Source organism: Eublepharis macularius, chromosome 1 (genome assembly GCF_028583425.1).
Source record: "Eublepharis macularius isolate TG4126 chromosome 1, MPM_Emac_v1.0, whole genome shotgun sequence".
NCBI lineage: Eukaryota > Metazoa > Chordata > Lepidosauria > Squamata > Eublepharidae > Eublepharis > Eublepharis macularius.
In genome coordinates, this window is record NC_072790.1 from 123,662,177 (window position 1) to 123,689,078 (window position 26,902).

At 42.3% G+C, this 26,902-nt stretch overlaps 1 protein-coding gene across 2 annotated transcripts in view; it reads left to right on the top strand.

The window, feature by feature from the left end:
• PHACTR2 (phosphatase and actin regulator 2) overlaps window positions 1-26,902 on the top strand; it is a 92,332-nt gene that overhangs the window by 22,939 nt on the left and 42,491 nt on the right. Inside the window, exons 3-5 of one of the 2 annotated variants that reach the window (XM_054982826.1) lie at window positions 16,449-16,529; window positions 18,884-19,039; window positions 25,241-25,468. In XM_054982826.1, coding sequence (XP_054838801.1) covers window positions 16,449-16,529; window positions 18,884-19,039; window positions 25,241-25,468 — 465 coding nt within the window. The remainder of the gene's footprint in view (window positions 1-16,448; window positions 16,530-18,883; window positions 19,040-25,240; window positions 25,469-26,902) is intronic. The other variant, XM_054982832.1, reaches the window with a different exon arrangement.

The following is a 26,902-nucleotide window of genomic DNA, read 5'->3' on the forward strand; positions in this document are numbered from 1 at the left end:
TAACACCCAGCACTGAGCCTCGGTTTCACTTTCCAGCTGGTTACCAAGGGAGGAACTGCTTGTTGTGGGAGTTTTTTTGGATTGTGTAAGAGGGTGGCTGGGGCTTGTGCTGCAGCAAGGCTCTGGGAGCAAGCTTACTGGGTTTCGTCGGCTGAGGGCTCACTCTTCTGTTTAATATTTTTTATTTCAATTCTTATTTGATTGTGGGGTGGTGGGCTAGCGTAGGGCTCTGCCCTAACCCAGTCTCTGGAGGAGAACCTACTGAAGACTCGCTGCAAGTTTGGCATCTCTGAGTGTGAAGGGGACAGCCCTAGGGCCCCCAGAAGTGACGGACCATGGACTGACAAACTCGTCTGTGAACAGGGGCGGGTTCGTTAAAAATTTGTGGTTCATGAAACGCGACGGACCACGGACCAATGGTCTGTGGTTTTTCCCCGGTCCGTGCCCATGTCTAATTAGGAGCATTGGCCCAGTCCAAACAATCATACAGTTAACTCTTCATGCCACAAGTGTTCCTGGTTTTTCTCTCTGATTTGAGCCTTTTTAATGTTTTCCCTGTTTATCCCTTGGAAAGTTGGTGATTTTTATTAGGTTTCTCTGAATTTACTTGTTTTTCAAAATTTGTTGGAAGCACTGTTTAATAAAAGTAGAGAGATCAAGATGGTGACAATTGAACTAGAAAAGAACATGTATTTTCCTAATTGCTTTCCTTGTTCATATCCAGTATACAGAATAACATAGGAGAAATCAGTATCAGAAATCAATGCTGGCTAGTAAAAACAGTAGGAGAAACTCTGTAGCTGAACCTCATTTCTTTAAGAAGTAGGCAGCAATCCCTCTTTTTCAATATTGTGGCTCCGCCCAGTAACAAAATTAAACATATTGTATTCCAGTGTGTACCTCAAAGCCAAATTCTACTATACTGGGGCAGAAAAGTTCCCACAAAAATGTTTGTGGCTGCAGGAGCAATTATGTAAACTATCTAAAGCATAAACATGCTTGGATGTTAGGCAAAAGGTTTCTCTTGTGTAGATCTTCTTCTGAATATTAATTAACTCACACCGGTATGGCTCCTTTACCAGGCTATATTTTAAAAAACTGAAACAAAATCTATATTTGGAATCTAAAATATTAGACAACTAACAAAATTAGAGTCCAGTGCCACCTAAGAGACCAACAAGATTTTCAGAATATAAGCTTTCAGGAGTCAGTTCTCTTCTTCTCTAGCCTGAAGAAGGGAATTTTGACTCTCAAAAGCTTACACTCTGAAAATCTTGTTGGTCTATAAGGTGCCACTGGACTCAAACCCTGCCGTTCTACTGCATACCAACACAGCTAGCTATCTATGGCAACTAATAAATGTTGATGCATTTTAAAAGAAAATATATAAATAATTTCTAGCATTTTTGTTTCTTATGATACTTTTCTCTCTGTGGGGTGAGGTAAATGTTCTCCAAGTAGACATGAGGTAAATGTTCTCCATGAAGGGTCATCACATTGTCATGTAGGGCACTTAAAAATGGTTCCCTGGATCAGCATTTTCTTAATAAACTCATGAGATATTTTTTTACCCTAATACATTAACAGTGCAATCCTAACAGTTCTCTGTCTAAGTCTATTGACTTCAAAAAGCTTAGACTGGAGTAACTCTTCTTAGGATTGCACAGTAAATGAGGTTAGGGTTAAAAAGTTCCCAGAGGCAAAATGCATAAATTTATAAAGTCATTTTGGGCTGCAGGTATTTTTTTTGTTTACAAGAAAAAAAGCCTTAAGTGGTAACTGGTTGTCCTTTGGGGGCATTGATTTGGATCCAGCAACACATAAGCAGAAACATAACTGGACTTGGCACAGTTTCAGTTGTGTGAGATCTTGTGCGACTCTTAGTGCTTTTTCTGCTATATATTATAATGCTCAGAAATTGGTTCCCCAAGAACTTGCACAAGCAGAAACACAAATGGAGTTAAATAAGTTTGACTTAACACAAGAGCTAGCTAAAATCATTATGAGGTGGAGAATTTCTTTTTGCAAAATTCACTTTATTAGATGTAGACATTGATTCCTCATAGACCTTTTTTCTCTTTTAATAGCAGGATTTCTCCTTCGTTTATCATTTAAGAGAAATCAAGGGGCCCTTTTTTAACTTCAGCCCTTGCAGTTGGAAGGCTTGCAGATAGGACGACTTGGGAAGACATTGCCTCCCTTTGAGCATCTATAGAGTGAAAGTCTGATATTTTGCAGTACCTCCCTTCTTGCCCCTCCTCTCTTCAGATTTCTTTTTGATCAAAAAGGAATTGATTAGACTCCAGATACCTAAAAAGAGGGAAAGAAAGGGATTGTTGGATTTCAGGGAGAAACTGGTTACAGAGGAATTAAGGTAATTTCTCTTAACAACCCTAGCAGCTACCATAGTCTTCTTCTTGTATTTCTATCAGGCAAGCCTGATTTTGTCAGTTCTCAGAAGCTAATCTGGGTTGGCCATGCAGTTGGAAGACCATGCAGATGGGAGACCTTCAAGGAATACCAAGGTCGCTATGCAGTGGCAGGCAATGGCAAACCACCTCTGCTAGTCTCTTGCCTTAAGCAGCGAGGTGGGGGGGGCGGTTTCACCATAAAGTAGCAGCAACTTGACAGCACTTTCCACCACCACCACCAAGAGCTCTAGTGCCCCTGGAAATTTTGCACTGGATCCAGCCCATTGTTTATTGTTGCACAGGTCACTCTGTCATAAGAACATAACAAGAGCCCTGCTGGATCAGACCAATGGTTCATCTAACAACAACAACAATATTCGATTTATATACTGCCCTTCAGGATAACACCCTGTGAGGTGGGTGGGGCTGAGAGAGCTCCTAGAAGGTGTGACTGACCCAAGGTCACCCAGCTGCCTTCAAGTGGAGGAGTGGGGAATCAAACCTGGTTCTCCAGATTAGTGTCCTGCACTCTTAACCACTACACCAAACTGACTCTCTAGTCCACCATCCTGTCTCACACAATGGCCAACCAGTTACTGTGGAAGGTCAACAACAGGGCATAGAGGACAAGGCCTTCCCCTGAAGTTTCCTCCTGGTACTGGTATTCAGAGGTTTATTGCCTCTGAATGTGGAGGATCCCTTTAGTCACCGTGGCTAGCAGCCACTGATAGACCTATCTTCCATGTGTCTGTCTAATCTACTCTTAATCCCGGGTCCTAAAAAGATGAAGTTGTATCACCACTTCTCTTTGCATTCTGCCATGAAAAGTGTAACCAGGGTAGAAAATTAACCCTGAGCTTGGACAGTTAGCTGTGAAATGTATTTTGACAAAAAATAAAAATAATCCCACTGTGTGGTAAGATAAAAATATTGCACTGTGGTCAGGAACATTTTTTTCTGAGTGGCATTTTGAAATATATGGATCTATCATTTTCCATTATAGATCCTTTAGTTTCTAATAATAGTAAAATCAATATGAATAACGTTGTAGCTCTTAAAATAATTTTGCAAGATGGTAAATCATGATAGAAGCATCACAGTTCCTGGAAACGTATCTGTAAAGTAGGCAGGCATTAATTGTTTTGTTTTTTATATTTCTGATGGCGAATAGCTGCTTCCCCAAAAGGATTTTTCAAAGTGTACTTACACATTAATTCTCCATAATGGCAAAACTAGACACTTCTTCTTATAGTAGGTTGTTGGTAACTTCTAGTTTAGCCCTTCGCCATGGATATTGGGAAGGGGAAAACTGACACCTTTGTATTGTGGCATGTGGAATGCAGTATGAAAAACATACTAAGAAAAAATATGTAAATGACACATTACAAATAGCTAAAAAGCTAAAGAATTAGATATGGAAATAACTTGTGTTGATGTGGGAATTATTACCAGAATTTTTCCTTTAGATGACATATTTTCCATGTTGTAGATCTTGAAATAGATGCTGCAGAGTACCCAGGCATTCAGAGCAAAGGAAGCCAAACTCTCTTCTCCCTTCCCCCAGACTTACAGAACTATCCCGAGCCTTTTCCTATCAGTTTCTGCTTTCAAAAATGGAACTGCTAGTTTATATTTTGGAATAAAACAGATGGCCCCTCAAAGACCCTTATAAAGTATGTAGGACGAGAGGATCAGACACCATTTTTGGCCCTGATTACGTCAAACATTGGAATCTCAGAGGGGGAAAAAACTAAATGAAGATTCTTTGGGTCTTGGGAAGACCAATCAAAGCCAAACATCTGGAAGTTATCCAGAATCCTGGATTACTGTTTAAAAACAAGAATGAGTTATTCGGAGAGCCTGAGGTTTTACATTCGGCTGAATGCGGTGCTTTCCATGGTCATAGATGCAGAGGAGTTAGCCGTGTTAGTCTGTGGTAGCAAATTCAAAAAGAGTCCAGTAGCACCTTTAAGACTAACCAATTTTATTGTAGCATAAGCTTTCGAGAATCAAGTTCTCTTTGTCAGATGCATGGTACAGAAACTGGTCAAATATAGAAGAGGAGGGGGGAGGAGGGGAGGAGAGAGAAGATGCAATTAGGGGGGGAGAGGGAGGAGAGGGAGGATGCTCCCTCTCCCCCCCTAATTGCATCTTCTCTCTCCTCCCCTCCTCCCCCCTCCTCTTCTATATTTGACCAGTTTCTGTACCATGCATCTGACAAAGAGAACTTGATTCTCGAAAGCTTATGCTACAATAAAATTGGTTAGTCTTAAAGGTGCTACTGGACTCTTTTTGAGGTTTTACAGTTAGTAAGCAGTGTTCAGCCTAAGATAGGTACTTTTAAAGGAATGTGAAGCAGCATTAATACATTCTATTTTTTTAAAAAAGATGATCTGATCTGTGGTACCTGCAAGTAAATTGCAAGAGAGCTGAAAATAAAATGGGTATGACTCTTTGAGTTATTTCTTATCCTTTGGAAAGGCCTGCATAGATTTGTAGTGGGCCTTCTGATTTTAAGATTGTCAGTCTAAGCTATCACCTAGATACAGCTTACCCTTGCAACTCTCTGAGGACATGTTTAATAGAAGCTATAAGTCCACTAAAGCACTAACACAAGTGGGGGTGGGGTGGATGTATAACTTCATATAAAAATAATATATGGCAAGACATGCTTTCCATTCAGATCTGCCAGACTTTTACATGCTCTTTCCCTCTTGTGTTCCCCACAAATTAAAGTTTCTATAAACTCAAAGCTTTTAAATCTCACAGAATTCTGCATTTTTAAAATGGTATTTACTTAAAGTGAGAGGGGATGACATTTTCCAGTTATACTGATTCCCAAATGCCAGCATAAAGCAGATTGTCTCAGGCTGTGTTGATGAAACATTTGATTTTATGTTCCTTATTCAAAGTTTTAATATCACAACAGTAAAAAATTACTGCTTCATACAAAAATGTGTCTCCAGAAGCAACAAATATTGTATCACATGTAGCACATTGGCAAATTTTCAAGCACTAAGTTTTTCCAGTAAATGACCTTCTCTCATTTATTGTTTCTTCTGTGTTGGGTTTAATCTCTTTCACATTATCTAGATGCAGTAATAAATGTTAACTGCCTGATGATTAAATTATTTGCTTGCACTACATTTTTTGTTCCTTCAGCATAGGAGGCCCATACAATTTTTTAAAATGTAGGTACTGTCTTTGTAGACTTTCAGTGGATAGGGTTGCCATTCCCCCACTGGGAGCATGATGATGTCACTTCCTGGAAGTGACATCATCATGCTGGCTCTGGGGCGCGCATGTGTAGAAGGTCTCCATGGAATGGGGGAGAGGTAAGTGCCAGGTCCCAATCCTCCCGATGGAAGGGTAGAGGAACCTGGCAACCCTATGAGTGACTGTATTCATGATACAATTGGAAGGGGGAAATTAGCATAGTTCTGTACTAACTGTGCAGTCCTAAACAGACTTCTAAGCCAATTGACTTCAATGAACTTAGAAGGGGTACTGTGCTTAGGATTTGACTGAAAGTGCAGAGTGTATTTTAGTACCTGAAACAGGAATTCAGAATTGCACCTTTCGCCTCTCTTTTTGTTTCCTTTCTTTTTCTGTTTATGTGAATATATAAATATCATGGAGCCAGGAAAATAGCACTCCTCTTTCTCTCCCTGAATTTGCTTTGAAAGTAGCGGTTTCACATCACTTAATGATAAGGCTGCCCTGTTGCAGAAGGATTCTAATACCTTCCACTCAGTTCCCTGACAAATTGGACAGTGCCATTAAAGTTACCTAAAGAGCAAATTTTATTGTGCATATAAACTTATTGGCAGCTGAGGCAATTGGACTTCATAGTATCCTAGCAGCTCATTATGCCTGGAAATCCTTCCGTGACGATGTATATGGTGGGTGTTCTCTCCTCACTCTTCCTTCAAAATACACCTTTGGTGTCTTTGGTAACTGAATGTAACCTAGTTTAAATACAAGTATGTTAAATTTGGGGGCTACTTTCTTCACCCCACCCTCCCCTGCTCTGCTGGCATTGTGTAAATAACAACACTGAATATGTGAGACACAGCAAGATTGTCATACTTGTGATGTATGTATATATACTGTTTTATACAGTATATATATATATATATACTGTATAAAACAAAACTATGTTAAACTCTTATATCTATTCAGAATAACATTTTGAATTAAAGAAGTTGTAACTTTACTGTGGATACTGGTCATCATCATAAATTGCAAGAAACTGACTTGTAGTAAAGCCCCTCTAGAGTAGAACTTGAGATTTTTGGTATCAAACATTGGTTCAGAAATATTTGGCACATTTTTATTCTGTCTTTCCTCCAGGGAGCTATGGGCAGCATAAATGGTTCTACAGGCCTCTCTGTCTTCACAACAGCCCTGTTAGGTAGCTTAACAGAAAGGCTGACTGGCCCATTGAGCTTTAAGGCTGACTGGAAATTTGATCCCAGGTGTTCCCAGTTCTGCTGCAACCCTCTACTACCATATGCACTAATGCTGTCTGTCTGAAATAGAATGTTTTAAGATCTGCAGTTCTCAAACTTTAGATGCTGAAGATCCCCCCATTACAATGTACATCTTTTGCAGAACTCTTCCCCCTCCAAATCTATTGATATTTATTTAAATTTAAAGAAAAATATATTCCATACTCATGGAAAGCTCTATTTATAAACTAACGCAGCACTAACACTATTTATTTTATTTCTTTTGATCAAAACTGTTAAATTATAAAGTTGTTTATAACATTGGAGCCCAGATTTGTTCCTTTCTCACATGTATGTGTGCACATAAAGAGCTATGACAATTGCTGATGGAGATCTTACCATCTGGAAATTTCAATAAAGTTTTTCTGTGCCTAGGCATGATGTAGGGATTGCAAGACTAAAGGCCCCTTACATCATATCAGATGCTACTCTGCAAGTTCCCTGTCCTTATGGTACAGTGTTTTATGAGGAATGGGGGGTGGCTATGATGAGGAGATAGACTTGGATCAGGGGCAATGATGTCTAAATAATACTTGATTAAAAGTAAAAATTGACAATACTAAGTCAACAATACATGCAAAGGTCAAGAAGGGGGGGCACATAAAGAGGTTATATAGATGAGAAATATATATATATACTTGCTCAGGACAAAGTGAAACATAAGTCCACATGCTGCAAAGGTTGATTGCTACCAATTTCTCTCTTTTTAAAAATAGTGCAAATATAAAAGAGAAAATAAAAAGGTAAAGAAAAGTCAAAGAGGGGAAAATGTGTTCATAGAAACTTGTGAAGAAGCCAATCTAAAAAGAGTGATGAAGACAAATATATCAAAACAGACTTGAAAGAACGATGAATGAAACAACAAACAGTATAGAGGAGAGAACTCTTAACTTCACAAAACATGTGCATATGCTTAGAGTTTAATTAGGGTTACCATTCCCCCGCCGGGGGCAGGGGATCCCCTGCTCCCACTCTTCTGCGCCCACTTACTTGGGTGGCAGGGGGCGTGCTCCCCTGGGGCGCCTCCCCCAAGTCAAGCGGCACTGCTTGTGCCGATCCACACCACACCCTCTGAGCTGAGCCATGCCGCACAGTGCGCCCCAAGCCAAGTCGCGCGGCTCCGCTTGGAGTGCGCAGTGCAGTTCGGCTCAGGGTGCGCAGCGCAGCTTGGCTCAGGGTGCAGCAGGAAAGTAGGGGGCGTGCTCCCGCATCACGACAGTGGACAGTGGCAGCAGCAGCAGCAAGAGCAGGCCACTCTTGTTGCCACCACTGCCGCTGACTCTCGCCTCTTGCTGCCATGGCCCCTGAGAGCGGGCAGGCGGGCAGGCAGGTGGCCACAGTGAGAGCTGGTGGCGGCAACAAGGGCCCCCTTTGACCCAGGGCGCCCTTTGACCCCATGTGATGACATCACTCATGGAAGTGATGTCATCACGTGAGCCGGGAGCGTGTGCACGCTGCGTGCATGCGTGCAGAGAAAGAAAGTCAGGGTAAGTACTGGCTCCCAATCCCTTCACCGGGAGACTATGGGGACCTGGAGATCCTCTGTTGAGGGACTCCAGGTCCCTGGCAACCCTAAGTCTAATACAAAGCTCTTCTGCTGTTTGTTGTTTGGCTATTTAAAGTCTATCCAGTTCACTGTGTCTTGTAAATGTTATAAGCGAGGAGGACATAGTAGATTAAGAGATGACAAATTGAGAGGCTACGTGAGGCACAGTGAAATATCAGAAATGCTGGTGGGAAAGGTGGATGGTTTACGAACAAAGATTGGAGGTGGAAGAGATAGTGTGAAATAAATCCACTTAAGCTAGTTTTGGATAATATTGAAGAGGGCAGAGGAAGGGTAAGAAGAAGGGAGATGGGGATGTGGGTGGTTACAGTCTGTGTAGTGGTTAGGGTGTTGGACAAGGATCTGGGAACACACAGGTTCGAATCCCCGCTCTGCTGTGGAAGCTCGCTGTGTAAACTTGAGCTAGTCACACACTCTCACAGCCTAACCTATGTCACAGGATGGTTGTGAGGATAAAATGGAGCAGAGGAGAACAAGCTGCTTTGGCTCCACATTGAGGAGGAAGGTGGAATATAAATAAAGTAAAATAAAGAAAAATAAATATGTTTTAAAATTATATTTAGAAGAATATTAGCCTAGTAAATATATATTATAAAAGGCCCAAGTGGGGAGTGATGTCAAGATAGTCAACATGGAGAATAACAGGCAAGCATGATATTAATTGTAATTGAATTCACTTGGTGTATTCCAGACTTAACAGTGAGTTGGAGCAAAAGTGAGTAGTTTGTGGATTGCATTGCTGTGGTCCAATTTATACATCATGGCTTGTTCCGAAGCAGTTTGAACAGAGTCAAGCTAGAAGGTGGCAATTTCTCCCTCTCACAGCAACCCTAAAATTAGGTCAGTGGATTCTAGGGATGTTTTAAAAAGTGCTTTTAGAAAGTTGTATTTTAAAAAGTGTTTTTTTTGCTCTGTGTGGGGGAGGGGGGGCTTTGATTTTCGGCTTTATATTTACTGTTCATTTTCCTGCTTGTTTTATCCTGTTGTGTATAATTTGTTGTTTGGAGTTTTATAGATCCTGTTCATTTTATTAGATTTACTTGTTCTTTTTTTTGGGGGGGGGGGTTGCCCTGGTATTTTGTTGGAACTTGGGGTGCTCTTCCTTTATAGTGTTTTTTGCTTGGCGTTTTCCTGTTTTCTGCTGCCATAATTTTGGTTTGGAGTTCAATTGTTGTTGGTTCAGGAGTGTTGTTCTTCTGGAGTGTTTTTTTTTTTTGGCCAGTTTAGCTTAAATTACCTAGTGGTGTTTGGGTGTATTTTGGGGTATTCTGAAAGGGTTTGGACGTGAACTTCTTAAAAATGTTTTTAAGATAGGCTAGTTGTATAGGTGTTTTAAAGAAAAACTTAAATTGGTAGCTTTAAGAGACCAAAGAGAGTCCCCCCCCTTTAATAGACTTGTAAAGGAAATTAAGTTCAGATTCTACTCATATTCTGTAGATAAATATGCTGCCCATTAGTTCATTTAACTAGGTTTTCTCTGCCCACCTCTCACTTCCTTGGAGCCAGACCACACACATTAGAAGTAGATTTTTGTCACAGGTTTACCTGTAGATTGGGGTTCAGGAGTAGCTTCATTCTTGAAGAGGAATTAAGCTGCTTGCTAGTGTAGTGCTACCACATACCTAAATACAGGCTTTTAAAGAGATTTATGTGTCCATCTACAGGTTTACACCCACAAAAAGCAAGCTTTTAGAGTAGGTAGGTAGGTAGGTTTTAAAACAAACTCTCATTTTTGGCTAGGTGCTTTGGGTGGTGGGCCTGTTTAATAAGGTTAGTTACTAGCTAGTGTAGATTACAGGGGGCAGAAAAATGAGTGACGGGAGGCCAGAGAGGGGTCCTGGGGGAACGGCAAGGGATAAGACTAGAAGAGAGTGGGAGGGCTGTGGCTCTCCCCCTACCTGGGCGGAGGAGGCCCACTCCAGCACAGCTGCCATTCACCAGCCTGGCTTCTGGTGACAGCAAGAGTGTTAACAAGGCCCTCTTTCCTGAGGACGCTGCAGGAGCACCACACCCACCACAGGTGCCTGAGGCAGGAGCTGGCTCTGGGCAGGGGCCTGCTGCTGAGGCTCTCCCTCCTCCAGCTCTTGAGACCCAGCAGCAGGAGGAAGAGCAGCAGGTGAGCTCGGGAGAAGTGAGTTTTCTGTCCCTTGTGCTCACCCAGGAACCCAGCGGATGTTGGAGGAACTGGTCGAGGGGCACACCATCAGTGAATATTCCCCAGTTTTCTCTGAGGCCAACAGCAGCAGACCTTTCATGGCGAGGCAAGATGATAGAGGAAGAGAAAGAGAATGTGGAAGTGGTGACCCCACATCTCTACCTCTCCACCCTGAACCATCTTCTTCTGCCCAGTCTAGACACAGTGTGTCTGGCCCAAGTGCCTCATAGGAGATGCGTGGGCACCCCTTTTACTCCAACGTCTGGGAGCACTTCCAGAAAACAAAGGACCCCTGGTATGCACAGTGCCAGCACTGTCTGACCCAGGTCAATCAAGGTAGGGATGTGAATCATCTCTTGACAACCACCTGAGGAACCACATGAAGAAGCACCACCAGGTGGTGTTTCTTCAGGAGGAGAGAGAGACTGGCACCACATGGCTGCCAGCAAGCCATCAAGAGAGTCATCCTGTGACCACCTATGGTGCTCTCACCCCTGGGTTTCCTGTAGGGAAGGGACTTTACCAGAGATGTTTGATGCGCATGGCACTAGTGTGCCAAGAGGGGGGATACAGAGGACATTTAGCCTCATCACTTGGAAGATCGTGGAGATGATCACTGTAGATGGGCAGCTTTTCTTCATAGTTGAAGACTTCGGCTTGGTACACACCGTCTGCTATCACCACGCTGAACAGGACCGTGATGCCTTCTCTTTACAGGGCTATCAAAGAGCATGTGAAGACAGAATTCTCTTGCGCTACTGGGAGCACTGTACACTTCATGTCGGACATCTGGACCTGCATACCTCTCACTTACTGCACACTGGTGGCAACCCAATGACAGCCAGGGTGGGAGTGGGATGACTGGAGTGAGGCAGGGCCAGATGGGAGACTGCCGGACTGGCAACTGCAAGGCTTTGCTCCATGCCAGGGTTCTCAACAAGGTGCACATGGTGGAAAACATCGCTGTGACCATCACGAGGGAATTAGTGGACTGGGTAGGTGTAAGGACCCTGCCAGGATATTTTACAAAAAACTCCACTGCTTGGTTTAATGAAGTTTTATTATAAAAATCCAGTTCAAGGCATAACGAAGACTTGGTTAGGAATGACACCTTATCAACAAACCGTAGTACATGTAGTTCAAAGTACTGACCCCCCCCCCTTTCTGGGGATTGGACTTTCATCCTGTGAGAACCTATGCACTCAAGGTTGACTTGTCAGCGCTCCCAGCTAAACATCCTCTGAAAGGGAAAAGAAACTGCAGCTGTCTCATTCCTCTGGAGGGAGAGGGGGAGGAAAGTAGATATCAACCTCCTGACAGTAGGTAAGGGTGAGGGCATTGTTGCCACAGGATACACAGTAACTGATGGTGACGCAAACATAAAGAAAGCAACAGCATGAGTGGACATCAAGTAAATTTACTGTGTGGCCCACAAACTTCACCACAAACTTCACCACCACAAACTGGTGAAGGATGTGCTTGGTCTGGGTTCCTCCAACGAACCTGCAGAGGACCCCATAACTCGAGAGTTCCAGTGTCTCCTCCAGAAATGCCAGTGACTCATGAGTCACTTCTCACATAGCATGAAAGCAACTCACCAACTGCACCAGAAGTAGGCCAGGCCAGGTGTGCTGAAGCGTTGCCTGATCACTGATATGCTCACTCACTGGAACTCTACCTGTGCCACGCTTGAGCATTTGGTGGAGCAGCAGGCCACCCTCACAGTGTGGCTCTTGGAGAGTTCATCCCAGAGGGATTGGCTCACCATCTCCCAGACAGTGGAAGTCTGACTCGGCATCCCTGTGTCTGGTCATTCTTCTGGTTGCATAAGTTTCAGAGTGATATGGTCTCCTTCCTGGACCCAGATGCAGGATGTGTAGACCTGGTTCCAGGAGAACACATGCTCATGAGAAGGCTGCAACTGGGCAGCGTGTCCCGTCTGTAGCCTCACACCGAGGAGTTGTAAGTGTTGGCAACAATGTGTGACTCATGCATCGAGGGCACCTTCACCAAGCATTCTGAACACCTCATCAGCACAAGAGATACCCTCTCTTTGCAGGTGCGGCATAGGCAGGCCGACAGGGTCTTCCTGCCAGCAGAGGGAATCGGGGAGGGGCCCAGCTCTCCTGGTCCCCCTCCTGCCCCTTTTCAACAGGCTCCCCCCATGGCCGACACCAAGATGTCCATGGTGATGGAGGTACTCTGGCATGCCCTCAGCCCCTCTGAGAATGTGAGGCACATGAGCCAGGATTCGGTGGAGGCAATACTCAGGAATAGGAGTATGCGATTCGGATTTCTGGTTTGGGTAAAATACCAAAATCAAACCCGATTTGCAAAGATTCAGGATTTCAGGATTGGGGCGGCTGGGACAAAGCTTCCCCCCTCATTCCGGTATGCTCCTGAAGCGGGAAACCCAAATTTTCCCCCAGTGCACACCCCTACTCAGGAACTACCTTGCAGAGCCCTGTGAGTTGCTTTGTACTGATTCATTGAGCTACTGGGCCAAGAAGGAGGCAGTCTGCCCGAATCTCTCTCTTGAGGCTCAGAAGCTCCTCTCATGCCTTCTGACGAGCGTGGAGAGCAAGCACGTCTTTTCCCATGTGGGCGACATTGTCAGATCACATCGCATTCACCTGCTGCCCTGTAGAGTTGAGCAGTTGGTCTTCCTGAAGGTCAACATACCACTCTTCTATTTCCAAACTTGGGACTTTCAGAGTGAATGAGGTGAGCCCATTTTGTGGCCTGCATACTCTGGGAGTCTGTGAGGAGGGGGGAAACACTCTTCCCAAGACATTAAAGTTAGGTAGAAAACCAGCAGGAGGACAGTTGATTCAGTTGGCACAACAAATGCACACTGCTATTTGGATACACACACACCCTCACACTCCCAGCAAAAACACCAGCCTGCATTAGCACAAATTTCTGCAGATAATTGAGAAAAGAAGCCCAGAAATGCTGGTCTCTTCTCTTGCCACTGGGATGAGAATAGTCAGAGAGAGATGCTAGGGAAAGCAGAGAACAATACACACCATGTGTCACAGAGGAAACCCACAGAAACGTCCAAATTAAGCTAATGCTAACTAAACTTAACTTTCCTCATTTCCGGGATGGGATGGATGGCTGATGTAATGTGTGGTTCTAATAATGTTAACTTTCCTCATTGCAGGGATGAGAGGGGGGCGATGATGAAGGCTGCAGGAGAATTACTATGGTTTTCCCCAAGAGTGTCTCACAGTCAATTTCAGCCTGAGGCTAGTGGGTGGGAATGGGATCCATCTCATGCAACTGTGCTTGGTTCTGTTCTGTAGTGTTCTCTCACTGGCTGAACCCATGCCTGACTGCTGTGAATGTTTCTGTTGGGCTAAGTTGCAAGAGTGTCCCTTGCTTCAGTTTGATTTGAGTAGAATGGATGTGACTCTATGGTGTAAAGTCTGTCCCTTTGCTTCACTTTGGTTCGGGGGGGGGGTTCTATACCCTGGCACCAGTTTGGTTCTAGTTGCAAGACTATCCCTTACTTCTGTTTGGTTTGGGTAATTTTCTGATGTGATGTTGGTCCTCAGGTGAACAATGGAGAGTGGCTGGTCAGCCTACTCAGGGGGAGCTGAGGTTTTTTTGGGGGGGGTGAGTTTGGTTCTGTTGGGCTTCCCCATGGATGAGCTTGCATTTGGGAGCATGCCTTGGCTGTGGCATTCTTGCCCTGTGTGTCTGCGCCCCTGGGAAAGAAATTGTAAAAGCTCTCATAATTGGCAACAATGGAGAGTGGCTGGTCAGCCTGCTCAGGGAGTGCTGGGGTTTGGGGGGGCATCAGTTTGATTCTGTTGGAATGTCTGATGTGAAGCTTGTATTTGGGAGTGTGCCTCTGGCCATTGCCATCTTGGTCCACGGGCTTCTGCAGTGCAGCTCAGCCTGGAGTTTCCCCCCATAATTGGAACAAATGGAGTGGCTGGGGGCACCTTGTTCAGGAGCCCACAGAATTGGACCCTGGGGTCCAATCTACCTGAAACTTGGGGAATCTTTAGAGGACATTGAGGAGTAGGTCCCCTGCAATTTGGTGGATTTTGCTTGCAGAATGGCACCCCCAGCTCCTTGGATAGCCTCCATTACTGTCTATGGGGAAAACTAATGGATATTGGAGGTGCCTTGGGGCACCTTCTTTGTGGGGGCGTAAAACCCCCCTGCCCGGGTTCCAATCTTTATGAAAATTGAGGGGTTGTTAGAGAACATCTAACACATCCCCTGCAAATTTGGTGAAATTCGGTCAAAAATGACACACACACACACACACACCCCGCCACCAGATATTTCTGAATTAAACTTCTGTAGGAAACAATGGACAAATTTTACCAAATTTTCTCTGTATTATCAAAATAAACTAGAGAGTGAATTCCATATTCAGGGAATACCAATATATTCCAGTTTGGTATTACCAAACCCAAATTTACTGAATTTTTTTTCCTGTGCACACCCGTAGTGGATTCAAAGGAATAGTATAGAGGCAAATTGGGAGTCTGCAGCGGGAGGGGAGAAGTGGTACAAATTACCCTTTCCTCCACCGTGGCAGCAATGGAACAGAATCATAGGATCCAAGCCCATAGTTGTTGCTTCCCTTGGTTGGTTCTTTGGCTGCATCAGTAACCTTGGAATGTTTTGATTGCCTCTATGCTAATTGCATTCTGCCTTCTTGTGATTTATGACCCCTCCCTTTTCTGTCTCTTTCCCCCTCCTCTTCTGTATCTGCCCAGTTTTGATCAGGCATCTGATGAAGAGAACTTGATTCTCGAAAGCTTATGCTATAATAAAATTGGTTAGTCTTAAAGGTGCTACTGGACTCTTTTGGAATTTCTGATCATGGTACTCTTGGATCACATTTGTACCTGTATGTAAAGGTGCTGGCAGCTTGAATAGCTCAGATAAGCCCAAGCTTGTCAGAGTTTGGAAGCTAAGCTGGGTTGGCTATGATTAGTACTTAGATGGGAGACCACCAAGGGAAGATCAGGGTTGCTATGCAGAGGAAGGAATGGAAAACCACCTCCACTCATCTCTTGCCCTGAAAATCAGTTGAGGGTTGCTTGCTACAAGTCAGTTGCAACTTGACAGCACTTAATTATTTTACAGGTGCCACACTTCCCTCAGGACCACTGATACTAACTTTAAAATAACCAAGCTACCTAATAATTGGGATGATTGGTTCATGTTCCTGCATTTTTTCTGTTAGCCCAGCGCTTTATTAACTTACATAAAGCAAAGTTCTTAGAAACTAAAACAAGACAACACAGAAAGCTGCGTGGTTTATAGCTTGGTGAACTGTAGCATCACTGACTCATAATTAGAACTCGAAGCTCTTGAGATTCTGAACTGCATAAGGGGGGCTTGAAGACAGTCATCAGCTAAAAGAGGGGAAACTTCCAAAATGTCTATCATAACATACACATCCCTCAGATGACTTGCTACAACCATATGTGTATCCAGACTCTGTTTGGCTACGAAGAATATATCTCTGCCATACAAAAACACAGACTACTGGTATGTGTGAATCAACCATCATAAGTTCCCTTAATAACAGTTTTATCCTTTGTAGGCGCAGGAGCATTAGTACTGGATTTGCCAACAAAATATCAAGCAGCATTGTTGTTCTATGGGATACTCAATTTCTCTTTAATTAAGAATTCTTGGAAAGAGACTTTTACTGTACACAGTGATGTTTTGTTTTTCCCTGGATTTATTTCAAAACTGATATAATTATTTTTATGGAATGGATGCCTTATGTTTTGCCATTTTTTCTCTTTTGTTCTTCTTTTCTTCAGTGCTGGAAAGAAAGATATCAACAAGGCAAAGCAGAGAGGAGCTGATAAGAAGGGGTGTCCTGAAGGAAATAACTGAGCAAGGTGATGGAAAGTAGTATAGACTACGTAACTCTCATGTGTGGTATAAATTATTGCCCTGCAGCTTAGATTCATACTTGGTTGCCCCAAAAGACTCTCCTGAGAGCTCCATTATAAGATCAAATCGACCTCTTGTTGTTTAGTTTGGGGGACTGAACTGTAATTTGTTCTCAGGACAGAATGTCCACCTTTTGAGAGCATTCTTGAGTCAGATTGTTGGCATGGAGAGGGGAGTATGCCATGCTGTGTTGCATGCAGCAATATTTAGAGGTGAGCTGTGGAAGAGGGTATGCATCATATAGTTCCTGGCTTTTGGCACTGAAGAATATACCTATGTAACAAGTACCTCTGAGTTCACTTTACCTCATTATTTTCCTAAATTTTCTACTTCTCAGAGGTGATAATCTAGCAAATCCTCTATTTATGTGAATGATCAGGAAAGAGGCTTTAGTATAGGAATGGAACACCTGACAGTGAGGTGTTCCAAAAGCCTTAAAACATTGTAGGGTTTTTTGTACAAACAAGGCAAATACATTGGAACTCACTCCCCTTTTCATGTCTTATTGATAAAAGGTGAAATTCTGCCCTCCACACATGAAGAGAGTGTACAGAGGCTCCTGCCATGCTAGGTTTGCAGCAGCCCACTAGGCTTCAGTGGGCCTTGGGCGCCGGTGAGCTGAGTGGGTGCATGGAAAAAGGAGGGGCGCTGGGGTCAGCCTTCTGCTCTGTCCTCTCTGCCTTCTCCCATCACCTGACATTCAGCCACAGAGGATGAATCTGCAGGCTCTGCATTCTTCTTTCCACAGGCAGAAGGATTGTGCATGTAGTGTCTGATTACTAGAACACATCCATACTTGGGATTGCTGCAGTCTCTGCTTATTTATTTTTTTGTCCCTCAGTATGACTTTGAAGAAGACATTTTAAATTATGGATCTCTGTTTAATGTCAGTTAAGCATTTTGTACAGAAGTGTTAAACAATGAATGCTTATGTACAAGGTAATTTTGTAATGATACATTTCCACAGAGACTTTATCAGCTTGGTGGGCTGATTGTTTGTTTGCCATTCTCACAAAACTCAAGGTGGGTTACACAATGTAGGTCAATATGATGAAACATTCAAAAAACACTACAGTAGAGAATGGATTATAGAAATTTGAATACAAGCAGAAATCCAATGCAAAGCTGAAGACAATGCTGAAAAAAATCATACGCAATTTAACATGACATATTAAACAACACAGAAACTACTCAGTAGGTGTACAGTAGTACAGTTTGCAGTCAGTGCCCCTTTCATAGCTTCTCTCGGCACCATTTCCTTACAGTACAGCCCTCTTACCTGTGTAAAAAAACCCCTACTGAATAATTTATTTTGCATAGTTTGGGGGTCCACAACAGAGAATATATGTGTACAGGCAATTGTTGATTTTGCTCATTTGCCAGGTGGCACTTAGATGGGCAAGGCTGCCAAAGTGGACTATAAGAAGTATTGATTGATGGGTTTGAGGACAATATAAACTTCAATTGGTTTAGAATGCAGCAGTAAGACTGCTGACTGACTCTAATTACTGGGGTCACATCTGCCTTATGTTAAAAAAAAACCCTCCTTCGTTGGTTACTTGTTTGTTCCCTGTCACAATTCACTGTGCTGGTAATTATCTTTAAAGTCCTAAACAGTTTGGGACTAAGGTACCTAAAGAGCCATCTACTTCCATATGGGCTTATATCTGCCAAGTCACTGCTCCATCCCCCCCCCCCATCCTTCCTTTGGAAATGAGTTGGGCAGCCGCCAGAGAGAAGGCCTTTTCTGTAATGGCTCCCCACCTATGGAATTCCCTTATCTTAGTTGCTTGCCTGGTGTCTAATCTTTTCAGTCACTGGGTAATTTTTTTTTTTTATTTTCCCAGAGAAGTAACTTATGGTATTTGTTTTGTTGGTTTTTCATCCCATTGAGAAATGGATTCATTTGAATCTGTCTTCTAAAGGTTTTAGGGATGGTGTACATTTTTGTGTGTGTTTAAATTTTCTGATAATTATTTAGCTCTTCAGTGGTACTTTTTATATTGTTGTTTTCCACCATAAGATGCTGATGATTGAAGGGCAGCATATATATTTTTAAAAATTGATCAGTGGCTTAAATTTTTGAGAGGTAAGGCACGTTAATATCATGATCCCATAAAATCCTAATTTCATTGGAGGTGTTGTTAGAGATCACTGTCCTATGGATGTTTATTTTGCCACATCTAGCTGTAAAACATCCTGTGCATCTCATTAAATCATACTAATTATTATGTATTCTGAAAGCAAACTTAAAGCTAGCTCATGTGAAAAGATCTTAAAAACATTGTTTTCATTTCAGGCGGAGATGTAACTGTAAACTATGAAATCTCAAATGGACACACGATAGTTATTAGTGAAGAGGCCATACAGGAAGAAAACATAAAGACTGAAGAAGACAATAGTTCCAAATCAACAAAGCCACACACTCTGGAAGAGAAAAAAGAGAACAAAAACGGTATTTAAAATGCAATTTGCCTGGATTGGTTTTCCATTTACATAACCGGAATAGAATCTGACACAAGTATATATTACAATGTCACCTCTGCCTGTAACAAGGAACTCAAATGTAACAGGGAAAACAAAATGACAGTAAGAAAAGGGATTTCATCTCTAACAGAATAGGATTTTCAATTGAAACATGAAAAATTGGCCAGACTCTATTGCAAGTGTGTGTGTTGGAGGATGCAGTGGGTAAGAAGGAATAACTTTAAATTATTCTGTCTATTTTGCGCGGTCCCTGGCTGTGATCCAGCACCATCATTCACCATTGTCTTCTGCAATCAGTAATCATTGTCTTACAAGCATGCAAGACTTGAGTGTTTTATGATTAGTGATAGGAACACTATGCATGTCACCAAGCTGTGACTCCCTATCTCTGGAAGAAATAAGAAGAGTCCTGCTGGATCAGGACAAAGGTACATCTAGTCTAGCATCCTATTTTCCACAGTGGCCACTGGCCAACCAAATGCCTTTGGAAAACCTATAAACAAAGCAAGAAGACAGTAGGCCTTCCTTCCTCCTACTCATGCAGCATTTGCCATTCAGGAATTGGTGTTCAGAAGTTTTAATACCTACAGGGGTTCCATTTCTCTGTCATGGCTTACAGTCATGTAGCCTTAGACAAGCATGTGTGTGTGTTCCTGTAGTTTAAACTGCTCATATTTAAGAGAATTTTAGGGCAAACAAATTCACCTGCAAAGTATAATGGAATTGCTAACTGTCTCCTAGAGAAGAAAAAAGCTAGTCATTGGTTGTTGCTGCTTTTAATTACTGTATGTGCAAACTTATAATGACTGTTTATGAGTAGTGGATACTAATCATTAACATCTTGAATACTTTTGTAAAAAGAATATCTTATTTTGCAAATCAGGATTATCTCTAGTAATCTTAACACAGTTTGATCAAATATAACAACTATTGGAATGGTTTGTGTCTTAGATTAAAACTATGCTGATCTATTTTAAAGGTTGATGCTTCATTTGTTGTTGGTATCCTGTTTTTCAACAAATCTAAAATTATAATGATACTGTCTTTATAGTCTTGCTCTTGAAAAGTGTACCATTAGCACTAATAGATTTAATGATGAGCACTAGCTTGCTTTTAAAAGGGAGCAGACAAATTAATATAAAAGATATGTCTATTGATGAGTATTGTCCATGATAGCTAATGGAACCTTGTTGCATAGATGATATATACTGCTAAATATCAAATGCTGGGAACAATCAATAGAACAGGGACATTGTCTTCATGCTCTTCTTACAGGTTTCTCAGAAGCATTTGGCTGGCTAGTGTAAGAAAAATAATGCTGGATGAGATGGAATTATTGGTCTGATCCATTTTTAACAATCAGTTTCTCTGGATTATGACCAGTCCCTCTCTTATAAACAAGTTATACTTTAACACCCATTATCTGCTATCAAAGTTGACTGTGTAGGGGAAAGAAGGTTATAACTTATTTATGTAAATTTGTAGGAGAAATTGACGTTATAATCTGTACAAGTAGATAATTCAGAATCTCAGGGAAGTGAAAATCCCCAGTTCCTTGCTCCCACTATGCCATCAGTTTTGCATTTCTTTTTCGGCAGAAGCCCCAAGACCCTTGCCAGTCTCCATACTGAACCATGGAGGGACTGCCACTCCGAAGAAATTCCTCACTTCTGGGGAACTTCAGTCCTGTCCCCCAGTAGCTAAAGAGAAACCACTTGTAAGATGCTTGCTTCCCTTCAATTTCATGGCCAACAGCCAGTCTGGGCTTGCACATTTGTTTTGCTCTCATGCTACCAGGACTGTATAGCAGCATGCATGCATGCACAGTCCTCTTTCTGCATTTTTGGGGGAGATGCCCCTAGGGAAGATCATACTTTTCTGCATGTCTGGGGATTCCCCCAGTAGGCCAAAACCTCCCTTGGGCCCCATTTGTTCTGCTTTTGTTAGAAGGTACAGGTTGGAGATTTGTGAAGAAATGCAAAAGGGGAAGTGGGAGAGAGAATTTGGAAATCACTTTCCAAAATCTTCCCCATCAGAATTCTATAAACACTCAGGAACTTGAGTGGACTGATTTCTCCTTCTTTACTTAATATATAGCTGCACTCAAAAACCAGTCCCTTCTGGAGCATATTCAGTCCTCAAGCCATTCTCTCTCTCTCTCTCTCTCTCTCTCTCTCTCTCTCTCTCTCTCTGTCTGGTTAATTTAGAAAGTTATCTTTTTATGCATATCTGGGACGTCTGCCCCCCCACCCCGCTCAATCCTAAGTAGCTGCTTGTGCATAGAGGCTAGCCAGCCTTCTGTTAGATAACTAGTAACTGTTAGTGCAGTTTCAGAAGTTGGTGGCAGTTCCATACTTTCAGAATACATGTGTATGATCCTGCATATATGGTATTATGAGCTCGAGAGCCAGTTTGGTGTTGAGAGCCAGTTTGGTGTAGTGGTTAAGAGCGTGGGACTCTAATCTGGAGAACCGGGTTTGATTCCCCACTCCTCCACTTGAAGCCAGCTGGGTGACCTTGGGTCAGTCGTAGCTTCTAGAAGCTTTCTCAGCCCCACCCACGTCACAGGGTGTTTGTTGTTGTGGTGATAATAATAGCATACTTTGTAAACCGCTCTGAGTGGGTGTTAAGTCGTCCTGAAGAGCAATATATAAATCGAATGTTGTTGTTGTTGCTGTTGTTATTGCTATTCTGCCGTCTGCTTTTTATCACTATCATGTTAACATGAAGGGAGTGCCTTGAAAATCCATTTGAACTAAGGTATGCCTAGAATCTTACTGGATGATTTCTGTAATAAAGTAAGTCAGTACTTACTCATTCAGCGAGTAGTTAGCTAGTGGAATTAACTTCCATAGGTAGCAGTGATGGCCACTAACTTGGATAGCTTTAAACGGTAATTAGATCTATTAAATGAATGACAGGACCATCAAAGGCTTGTTCAGAGTCAGAAAATCTCTGAATATGTGCTGAAGACGACAATGGAGAAGACCCTTGACCTCCATTGCCTGCTCATACACTTTCCAGGGAAGCATATGGTTAGCCATCGTGTGAATCAAGATGCTGGACTAAATGGTCTAATCCAGCACGGCTGCTCTAATTCTTCTTAAATGACACCCCACAATCATCCCTACAGTCAACCTGCCTAATAATTCAGAGTTGTGACAGCAAACAGAAATTTTCTCTAGAAGAGGTGTTGGTAGTTACTGCTGAGATATATCATTCCTCTGATAATGTCTCTGAGAAGACATTAAAGGCAGATGAGCTGTGATGTGTACACATGAAGATGGAGGACAGAGTAGATCTTTCACTTCAGTCTGCAGCAGTGTTTATTATTGTTTGAGGATTTTAGGGTTCAGGTTTTTAACCTTCTCTATCTTAATATAGGGGACTAAAACATAAAATAGTGCAATGGTTAAGACTGTCACGCTCGGATCTAGGTGACCCAGGTTTGAATCCCCGCTCTGCCATGGAAGCTTGCAGGGTGACTCTCAGCCTAACCTACTTCATCAAAGGGTTGCTGTGAAGATAAAATAAGGAGGGGAGAATGTTTGTTTGTTTGTTTGTTTTATGTCATTTATAATCTGCCTTTCTCACTGAGACTCAAGGCGGATTACATAGTGTGAGATTAGTACAATCACTATCAAGGACATTTCCATACAGTGTCAAGGACATTTCCATAAACAATGTCATAGGATTTTACAAAGATATAGAATTAGCAAGGATCCAATACAAAGTTGAAGAATTACTGAAACAACATAATCAATTCTAGGACTGACATTAGATAACATGAAGCACTGGTAGTATATAGGAGTACATATTCAAAGCAACAGATAATATCCAAGACAACATAGTGGTGAAGTCTATAGTCCCTCCCTAACTCATTAGCAAAGCATCTGAGACCCCCTCCCTACAATACTTCCCTCTTATCTGAGTGAAAAGCCTTTTTGAATAATTCAGTTTTGCATTGTTTGTGGAAAGTGGGTGCTCTCATGACCTCCTCAGGCAGGCCGTTCCACAGGGTAGGGGCCACCACAGAGAGAGCCCGTGTGCTGTTGATTTTTCCCATGTGCAGGCTGGCACCTGCAAGAGACTCTGTTCAGATGAGCGAAGCTGCCGTGGAGGAACATAGGGAGGGAGGCAGTCCCATAGGTATGCTGAGTCAAGGCCATGAAGAGCTTTGCATGTAATAACCAATACCTTGAATTGAGCATGGTAACTGATAGGTAGCCAATGGAGTGACTGTAGGATGGGAGTGATGTTCAAGCTCCTGCTTGTTCCTGCTAACAGTCGAGCTGCAGCATTTTGCACCAACTGGAGCCTCAATGCATTACAGTAATCAAGTGTTGATGTTACCATAGCATGGATCCAGGTGGCCAGGTCGGCCGTGTCGAGGTAAGAAGCCATCTTCCAGGCTAGAGTGAGATTGTAGTAAGCATTTTTTGTGGCTGCCTTAACTTGCTTTAAGTCCCTGCAGGGGAGAAAGGCAGAGCAGAAATAAAGTAAATAAAAATAAAATAAAAACAACACTAGAGCTATAACCCTGCACATAATTGTTTACATATAAATATGTTGCATATTGATCTCTGTGGGACTTAAATGATATAACTGGATTTATACCTAATTTCTGTGTGCCTGATCCCTTTTCTGTGAACAAATATCAATAAACCCACCTAACTATAATAATGAAATGATGAATGCTTTAGCAATTAGATCTCACTCTGCTAATATAGACAGCAGTGAGTTAAGTGTGTTTTTAAAACACTGAAATTCTAGGTTGTCTTGTATGCAGCTAAACAATGCTAGAAATTTTAAATCCCATCTGATGCTTGTCATCTTGCAGATGCTTTTTACATTTTGTAACTGTTGCTGTTAGTAATAATGATGGGGTGTCAGCCATGCAACTGGCATGTTTGAAAGGAAGTTCTTCTCTTGTACCAGTATAATGAAAACCTGCTGACAGGTTTTCATATGCTTGTAGTTTGGGTAAATGATTACTATTGAGTGCATGCTGGATAAGCAATCTTGCACAAGATTGCTTAGAAATCTGTTGTTAGCTTTGTGAAATGCTGTGTTCTCTAAAAAACCAAAACCTGTATTACCCAGCTTGTACTGAGGAACATTGTGAGTATGAATTATTGCAATCCCTCATTAAAATAGTAAATTTGGAGGTAGGCTATATCAAAATTCTCATTTGGCCCTGAATGGTTAATAGAAGAGGTAGTTGAAATAAGCTAATTGGTAACTGAAAAAAACAAAGAATGGGAGGTCTCTTGGTGGTCAAAATGTGGAAAAGGTATGTTTGCATGCTGCCTCTACTAACCGGAAATGTCAAATCTTGAGTTACCTAACATGCTGCTTTTAATATGCTAATTGTTACTAATAAGTATGCTGCTTATCTCTTGAGAGTGGGTTGGAGAAATAACAAAGGAGTAAGGATTGGAGGAAATTCAGATGGGATTTCTTGAGAACTGTCTCTGAAGTCATTATAATCACACCAGTGCTCAGAGGAGGCTCTCCTCCTTTGATGAGGCTAGTAATTGTTTGAATAAGCAGTCTTCTGTCTTTTTAAAAAAAATTGAGAGCTGTTCTGGCCCACTTGAGGAATGCGAATTGGGAGAAGTATTGTGAGCCCCAGTATCTTATTAATTCCTTCTCCAAGAATCTGTATACATGGTTCCCTCCCCTCTCCCATTTTATCTTCACAACAAACTAATGGGCTGAAGATAGTGAGTAACCAAGGTCACCCAGTGAGTTTCATAGCAAGATATGAATTGTAACCAGAGTCCTAGTCTAATCACTGCACACAGCACTGTCTCTCTATTAGGGATGCCAGGCAGGTGGCCAGCATCCCTGAGAGATTTGGGGTAGAGGGCCTTAAGTACCATAGAATACCTTGAGTTTACATCACATCCATGGCTTCTGGCAGACATGACATCACACAACATTGTTTCCACTCAAAAACCTTTCTTCTAATGTTCTGGGAAGTGGAGAGGTGGGAGGGCAGCCTTACCACCAGTAGTGGGCAACTGGTAAACTTACTCTTTATGGTTTCAAGGGAATTATTATAAAATAACATAAAACACATTCTCAAGAGAGTAAAGCAGCACCAAAAAGTGTCTGTTATCACCTGTTTGTGTCAGTTGCTTTCTGTTCACTTTGTCATTCATAGAGAAACCACTTCCTAAAGATCCTGAAACATCAACATCCCGTGCTCTACCACCACCTAAATCTAAGCCTAAAGCTAAAAAAGCAACCATATCTCCAAAAAATGCTGCTGCTACCACTAGCCATAAGACTAATGAAGCACCACATGCTAAAAAAAAAGGCAAGGCTCCTGCTAAGCAGGCCTCTGCCCCACCTCCCAAGCCAACAAGCCGCAATGTGAATCGGGAAGCTGGTGAGTACCACAGGGGTCATTCTGAAATGCATGGTATATAGTATTCTCATTAGGTTTGGGGCTCAGGCTGCATATTATTTGCATTAAACATTGACAACACTAAAGCTACATGTCTGAACAATTACTAACTCTCCATTGGCTTTGTGCTGTACTTCAGAAAACACTACCTAAAGCCAGTTTTCTGTCTAATAAATGCCATTCCCTATGTTTCTCAGCCCATCTTGACCCATGGATCATGATACTGTTACATCCTAGTTGCCATCGGCAGTTATGGTTCTGAATGAGAACAGGGGCTACATAAAAGGAGACAGATGTCACTTTTTTGTGCATGTGATGATGATTGTTGTAATTTTTTGCTGCCTTTATAAGCATGGGTGGGCAGCATATGGACACTGGAGCACAACCAGAGCATGTTTTTGTGGTTATCAGGCTCTTCTTAGAACCCTAAAAAATGCTTGTTAAATTAACATTCGTTTATTGCCTTTGTAATCATGGAGATCCCTTGAAAACACAACAGCAAAAAAATACAGAAGGATTGTTTACTGTTGAGAGTGCGTAAAATATGTTATAAGAGCAAGAGATGTCATTCATTCATATCTGACTGCATAACATATACCTCTTAACAATGACTGGCCCCACCATCTGGATATAATAATCCACAAAATGGGTACCGCCCAGAACTAAGACGTAGGTTTTTGCAAACCAGTGGGAAACCACAAATCTCCAGAAAAATATGAATAATATTGGGGGGTTTAAGCCCCCCCCCCAAGTAAAGAATGTCTTTTCTATTGCACAGATGTAACAAAAAAGTGGTATTTTGGGTTGCCATGGAAACTGCAAATGGCACCCAGTACTAAAGCAGTGGTCCCAGACTCCAATGGAGAGAGGGGCAGGACATACCCGAACCAAGGAAGTGTACAGAAGCAGGGACAGGCAGCAGGAAAGGCAAGGGGCATGGAAACTGGTGCATTTATAGCTGGGAGAAAAGATGGGGAAAGGGCCAAGTGGCAGCTGGTAGATTGGTGGGGTGGGATTGGAGATAGAGATGGAGACAGAAGGAAAGGGCTGGGGAAATTATGCAAACAGAACTGGGAAAGCTGGAATTAACGTGGAAACAGAAATAGCAAGTACAGTGATGCTGTCAGCAAGGAAAATGGGATTTCCCTCCCCCGTCAGTCCCTACAGGTCATTTTCAGAAACAGAACATGCCAAATAAGGTAGGCAGCAACGCTTCCTTATTTCTGACTTTCCCCCCAGCATTCTACTTTTAGAATACTTAGGCATAATGGGAGTGGTAATCCTATTCCTTCATTAAGAGTTCAGGAATCCCAGGTTTCATTTAAAGAATCAGTGAACCTCAGATTTAGCAAGTTGCCTACACTTCCTTTAGAGACTCAGTAAGAGCCAGCATGTATTAGCATTTTATCTCTGTTC